General features: G+C 50.6%; 1 protein-coding gene and 1 pseudogene across 2 annotated transcripts in view; both read left to right on the forward strand.

The window, feature by feature from the left end:
- The window catches only part of TRIM3 (tripartite motif containing 3), an 18,014-nt gene extending 13,701 nt beyond the window's left edge, over positions 1 to 4,313 (forward strand). For both annotated transcript variants that reach the window (XM_015568029.1, XM_015568030.1), the window contains exons 7-11: positions 1,692 to 1,859; positions 2,033 to 2,201; positions 2,440 to 2,510; positions 3,478 to 3,618; positions 3,743 to 4,313. In XM_015568029.1, coding sequence (XP_015423515.1) covers positions 1,692 to 1,859; positions 2,033 to 2,201; positions 2,440 to 2,510; positions 3,478 to 3,618; positions 3,743 to 3,895 — 702 coding nt within the window. In that variant the 3' untranslated portion in view covers positions 3,896 to 4,313. The remainder of the gene's footprint in view (positions 1 to 1,691; positions 1,860 to 2,032; positions 2,202 to 2,439; positions 2,511 to 3,477; positions 3,619 to 3,742) is intronic.
- Positions 4,314 to 5,715: 1,402 nt separating this feature from the next.
- The window catches only part of LOC102775460, a 4,436-nt pseudogene continuing 3,175 nt past the window's right edge, over positions 5,716 to 6,976 (forward strand).

Here is a 6,976-nt window from a genome sequence, read left to right on the forward strand (position 1 = left end):
GCCAAGACTGCTCCTGGCTCTGATTCCTCTTATGTCCCCAGAGCCTGTAACAAAGCAGTGTGTGGGACTTCTGCAGTAAGTGGTGAGTAATGTCTTGGCTGCAAAGGAGAAGCAGGAAGGCTTAGCTGTAGAGGAAAGGAGCATTAAAGGAGGCGCTTTTAGGATGGAGAACCCTGAGTATGTTGGATGGCTAAGGTCAAGGAGATAGAAGAGTGAGAAAGGTTGAAAGGTTCACTCTGTCCAGGAGGAAGGTTTCCTGGTCAGCCCCATATCCTGGAAGGGCTAATCCTGGTCCATTTCCCTCACCTCCCTCCCTTCCTTGTCTACTGCCAAGTTTGTTGAATCTACCTACTATATGTCTCTTGAGTCCATCTGCTGCCCTCTAGCAGTGCCCTGGTCCAAGTCATCATCATTTCACACCTGGACCACTGCAGTAGCCTCTGACTGCGTGGCCAACATCCAATCTTGACTCCTCCCTGCAACCAGAGTGCTCTTTCTTACAAACTCCAGGGTGTTTTTTGCAAACACTACCAAACAGTTCTCTAATTCCAGTGGCCATTGACCATGTTTTCTTTGAATTTAACTCAATTCTGACACTATGTACCACATCCCAGAGTTTAAGGGCTCAGTCCCATAAGACTGAACCCACCCAGACACCAGTTGCAAGTCATGTTGTCACCTGTGCATTGACTGACCTGCTTTAAATTGGAAGTTTCCACAACCCCCTCTTTGGGTTCGATTAATTAGATAGAGAGGCTCACAGAACTCAGAAACATTTGCTGAGGTTTACCAGTTTACTATAAAGGGTCTGATCAAGGACACAGATGAGCAGCTAGATGAAGAGGTACAGAGGGCAAGGTCGAGAAGAGTCCCTAGTGCAGGAACTTCTGTCTCTGTGGAACGGGGGTGCCCCATCCTCTCAGTACCAACCCAGAAGCTCATCAAATCTTGTTGTTCAGGAGTTTTCATAGAGCTTAATTTGTGCACACACATGCACAACCCTTCCCAGAGGGTGGATAGGGCTGTAAATTCCAATCCTTTACTCATTTGGTCTTTCTAATAACCAGCTTCATCCTGAGGCTATCTGGGGTCCCCACCCTAAGTCACTCCAGTTGCCTAAGCTCAAAAGGGGCCCCTTACGAATGACAAAAGACAATCCTATCACTCAGGAAATTCCCAGGCTTCGAAGAGCTGTGTGACAGGCACTGGGGACAAAGACCACATAAATGTTTTATTACACCACAAAAGCAAATCTCATCTGGTCACTCCCTGCCCACATATTTTCAATGAATCCCCATTACATCCAGGATAAGCAGGGCCCATGCTGGACTCTGTGCCGTTTATACACTGTCCACTCTGCTTAAAGGCCTTGCCTCCTGCTGCTTTACTGACCAACTTCGGTTCATCTGTCAGCACCCTTTTAGCCTTAGCTCAGATTTCCTCTTCTGGAACCCTTCCTGATCACTCCCCCTCAACCCTTTCATATTCCTACAGTCCCATTCCCACCTCTGCTGCACGTCCGCTAGGTCTGCAGCCATGTCTGATTCTTCTCTGTGCCCTGACATGGTGTCATTAGTCCTTGCTGAATGACTGAATGAATGGGGGTCTCCTCCCTCAGGATCCTGCTCCCTTCCCTTTGTGCCCACAGTCTCTCCCCTCCTTTCCCTCCCTCCCTTGATCCTGTGCTCCAGGTTTTCTCCAATGAAGGCCAGTTCAAGTTCCGCTTTGGGGTCCGAGGGCGCTCGCCTGGACAGCTGCAACGACCCACAGGTGTGGCAGTGGACACCAATGGAGACATTATCGTTGCAGACTATGACAACCGTTGGGTCAGCATCTTCTCCCCTGAGGGCAAGTTCAAGGTGAGAACTTGAACTTGGCACCCCTGGTCATCAGCTGAAGTGACCATTCTAGTGTCCCCTGGTGGTTGGGCCTGGATTGGTCCATCCCCAGCCCAAGATTCTGCTTTGGTGCCAGGCTGGGACTGTTCTCCCCACCAGGCAGGATAAAGACCCTAATGCTCATCTCCTTCCAGACCAAGATTGGAGCTGGCCGCCTCATGGGCCCCAAGGGGGTGGCTGTAGACCGTAACGGACATATCATTGTGGTCGACAACAAGTCTTGCTGTGTCTTCACCTTCCAACCCAATGGAAAGCTGGTTGGCCGTTTTGGGGGCCGTGGAGCCACTGACCGTCACTTCGCAGGTATGAGGAGATAAGTCAGACATCTATTCTGATTCCCCAGAGAACCCTGGGGGATCCCAACTCTATAGACCCCTCCTCCTGTGTCTTGGCTCTAGAGAACCCCATCCCATCACTGGGCCTTAGCACCATCATCCTAGAGATCACACCCCTCTCTCAACACCCCAGCTTTATCATCACAGGTATTCTTCCCCACCCCAGTATCCCAGCTGCTGCCCTAGAGACCACTTTATATTTTCAGGGCCCCATTTTGTGGCTGTAAACAACAAGAATGAGATTGTAGTGACGGATTTCCATAACCATTCAGTAAAGGTCAGTGTCTTCCCTTGCCTCTCCCTTCCCCCTGATCATTCATTGGCACTATAAACATTTATGGCATGGCTACTTTGACCCAGGCACTATGTCAGAAGTGATGGGGATACAGTCATGACTCAAGCAAATACTTTCCCTGTCTTCTTAGTTATAGTCTAGTAGAGAAGAGAAGAGTTAACTGGCATGTTACAATTTGATGTGATACGTTCAGGATAAGGAAGCGTAGGGAAATGTGAGGGTATAGCAGGAGCATTTGGCTCAGGTGAGAGAGAATTACTTAAAGCACCAGTGGGAATTAACCAGAAGGAAGAGAAAAAGAAGAGGGTTTGAGGCAAAGGGGACCAGAGGAGCCAAGAACTGGAGGTGGGAACCCTATGGTGTGTTCAAGAAACCACAAGTAGTTCAGACTGCGTTTGCAGAGATGAGTCTTGTGTGGCCTTTAAGGAGCTTGATCTCTTCCTAAGAGTTCTGGGGAGTCACTGAAGGATTGCAGATAGGTGGGGTGATACAATCCTGTGTGTCTTAGATCACTCCGGCTGGGGCAAGAATAGAGGCAGAAGATCTATCTTTGCAATAATCCAGATAAGGACCACTGCTGTGGCAATATATGTGTATAGGATACAGACTTAGGGTCGAATCAATGATTGTGTCAATCCACTGGCTGTTGAGCAGAGGAGACGATGCAGTCGACAATGATTCATGGCCAAATGGTGTTGCCAGTCACTGAAAGAGAAGTCAGAACTGCTTGCCTGGGGAAATGGACTGTTAGATTTGATATGTCTGAGGGACATCAGCTGGAGATGTCCAGTAGCAGTGGGGTGCATGGATGGGAAGCCTGGAAAGAACTGAGCTGTAGCTGCAGACCTGAGGGTCCTCAGCCATGGGGCTTCCCCCCTACCCCCCCTCCTCCAAGGCCCTGCCCTCTGTCTGAGGCCAGGTCCCCAGTCCCCAGCCTTTGCCCTGCCAGGTATACAGTGCCGATGGAGAGTTCCTCTTCAAGTTCGGTTCCCATGGTGAGGGCAACGGGCAGTTCAACGCTCCCACAGGAGTAGCGGTGGACTCCAATGGGAACATCATCGTGGCTGACTGGGGCAATAGCCGCATCCAGGTAAGGCCCAGGGATGGCATGAAGGTGAGGTGTCCTGCTGTTCCCCATGCACACATCCCCTCCCCCCAGTATGCATCTCACCAGCTTGATCTCAGCTCTCCCTCATTCTCCACCCATCCCCCAGGTATTCGACAGCTCTGGCTCCTTCCTGTCCTACATCAACACAGCTGCAGAGCCACTGTACGGCCCACAGGGCCTGGCACTGACCTCGGATGGCCACGTGGTGGTGGCTGATGCCGGCAACCACTGCTTCAAGGCCTATCGCTACCTCCAGTAGCTGCACAGGGGCCCTGCCTGGCTCATGGAGGGATGGACATAGGGGTGATTGGACAGGAGTGTCTGGCCCGCACCTGGGCCAGACCTGGCAGCACTGAATGTGGGCTGTGGGCGTGGGTGCGCCCGGTGCCCTCCCTCTCCCCGTCTCCCACCCCCACGGTTGCACTTTATTTATTCGGTTCTTGCTTTGGTGACTGGATGGGCCTGGACTGTGGTTCCAAGAACGTGTGCAGAGCTTCACCCTCCCCCCTTTACACACCTCCCCTGTCCCCTCAGTCTGCTCCCAACCCCAGCCTGGGGCCAGAACAGCCTCTTACTCCAGGGCAGAAGTCCCTCTGGTTGTCTCCCTACCACCCATACACACTGACAGAGACAGCAATACCCCACCCCCATATTAAATAAATGTGTTCGCCACTTGCTTTTGTTGCTTTCTTGTGGAGTGGGGCTGTGAGGGGATGGGACGGTGGGACTGGCTCTGGACTAAAAAGTAGGCAAGCAGGCAGGCATGGCACCCAGATTCCTAAATGGGTCCTGATGTTTTGAAGCTTCAGGAGGGGAGAGCAAGGGAGGGTGAACCCCTGGATTCTGAGCCACTTGCCAAATCCCCACCCCAGGCCCTGCATCTTCTGCAGAAATAGTAAGTCCTGTGTCTCCCTGCCCTGGTGCTGAGAGGAGCCTGGGAAAATGGTCCTTGCCCTGAACACAGCCAGCGCCTGCAGGAAGAACAGTCTGGTACGACAGCAATCCTGATGCCCAGGCCTGGGTTGGAGACCTGGGGCTGGCCCAGGTGGAAGCTGGGTGTGGGAGGCTCCATGGCCAATTTTAGAGCTTGGTCCGGAAGCCTGAAGCCCTGTTCCATCCTCCTGCTCTCCATCCCAAGATGGCTGCCCTTTCCCACATTGGAACAAGGGTTCTAGCACCGACTCCCGAGCTCTAGTCTGCCAGGGTTTGGCTGCCAATTCCAGAGCTAATTACAACCAGCACTCTGATTTGGGAGGTGGGGACTATGATTCTCTCTCTACGAAAGGCTGAGGCTCGGAGAAATGGGGCATATTGTTGATGAAGAGCAGAGCCCAGACCTGAACCTGTAGCTGTTGTGCTCCTAACTGTAAGTAGCAGCACTTACTCATTCTGCCCCCTGCACCCAGCCTGGTGACTGGCAGAGAAGGCCCTCTGGAGCTTATAATTTACTGGCGAAGGCAGGCAGCCAAGTAAACACATGGAACTAAATGTGCAATGACAGTTGTGTTAAATCCGGGAAGGAATAGGATGCAATAAATAATGTAAAGAATATGGTGTTAAGGAGGGTGGGCAAGGAGTGCCTCCTGGAGCAGTGACCTGCAGGTTGGGAGAGACAGGGTGGGGAGGGGGCCAGCTGTGATAAGAGCTAGAGCTCTTTCCAATGGCAGAGTCTGGAGAAGGTGCTCAGGGGGAGGAAAGGAGGAAGAACAGGTCTTAGGTGGCTGACGGAGAATGCATTTGGTGTCTGCCACATCTTTACGTACTTCCATGACACTTTTGTCCATGTCACCGATCTTTCTGGCAAGGAAACCATCTGCCACGTGACTGGTGGGACGAAGGGAAAGGCTGACCGAGATGAGTCCTCTCGATATGCCACCCTGTTGGCTACCTAGAGTGTGGCCCAGAGGAAGGAATAGGATGCAATAAATAATGTAAAGAATATGGTGTTAAGGAGGGTGGGCAAGGAGTGCCTCCTGGAGCAGTGACCTGCAGGTTGGGAGAGACAGGGTGGGGAGGGGGCCAGCTGTGATAAGAGCTAGAGCTCTTTCCAATGGCAGAGTCTGGAGAAGATGCTCAGAAATGGCACCTCGCAGGGGGAAGGAAAGGAGGAAGAACAGGTCTTAGGTGGCTGACGGAGAATGCATTTGGTGTCTGCCACATCTTTACGTACTTCCATGACACTTTTGTCCATGTCACCGATCTTTCTGGCAAGGAAACCATCTGCCACGTGACTGGTGGGACGAAGGGAAAGGCTGACCGAGATGAGTCCTCTCGATATGCCACCCTGTTGGCTACCTAGAGTGTGGCCCAGAGGTGCAAGGAGCTGGGCATCACTGCCCTCCACATCAAATTCCAGGCCACAGGAGGAAATAGGACCAGGATCCCCTGGACCAGGGGCCCAATCAGCTCTCAGAGCCCTTGCCCACTAGGAACGAAGATGGTAGATTGAAGATGTCACTCATCCCCTCCAATGGCACCCACAGGAAGGCAGGTCACCTAGGTCACTGTGAACAGGACTGTTCAAATTATTGGTTTCTGTTAATAAATTGCCTTTGTATGAGCTAAAAACAAGAGAGATTTCCAGACAAAGGAAGAACAGGTACGAAAGTCCCGAGGGATCAAGATCTGGGTGTTGAAAGACCCGAAAGGAGGCCAGGGTGATTGGAGAGGAAGGAGAGTGGAATAAGAAAAGCAACCCGTTTGGAGTCAGGCCTGAGTTGGATCATTTAACTCAGGTAGAGTTTGGATTGGTTTGGAGTATAACAGGAAACTGTGGAAAAGTTTAAGTGATGAGGATGAAAGGATGCCCAATGGGATAAACTGGCAGCTAGACAGTGACTCTGTGGGGTGGGGAAAAAAGGATGAAAAGGGGGAAAATTGAACATCTCTAAACTGCTCGTTTTGAAGACCATGGATAACTTAAAACCACCTATGGAATTCCAGTTCTAGGAATATTTTCCAAGAAAAGAATTGGTCAAAGGCACAAAAAAAGTGCATGCACACATGTTTATTACAGCTTTACTTAAAATAGAAAAATACCCCCCCCAAACCTAAATGTCCATCTGCAAGAAATGGTTATACTAGTATAAAGTTTTGCTTAAACATATAATGGAATTGTACGTACCCTTTAAAAATGCTGATATCTGAGATACACTGTTAAGACAATGAAGTTTTATAAAATCATATCTTCATTTTATTTATTTATTTAATATATTTTATTGATTTTTTACAGAGAGGAAGGGAGAGGGATAGAGAGTTAGAAACATCGATGAGAGAGAAACATTGACCAGCTGCCTCCTGCACACCCCCTACTGGGGATGTGCCCACAACCAAGGTACAT

The sequence above is a fragment of the Myotis davidii genome, unplaced genomic scaffold (assembly GCF_000327345.1).
Source record: "Myotis davidii unplaced genomic scaffold, ASM32734v1 scaffold484, whole genome shotgun sequence".
Lineage (NCBI taxonomy): Eukaryota > Metazoa > Chordata > Mammalia > Chiroptera > Vespertilionidae > Myotis > Myotis davidii.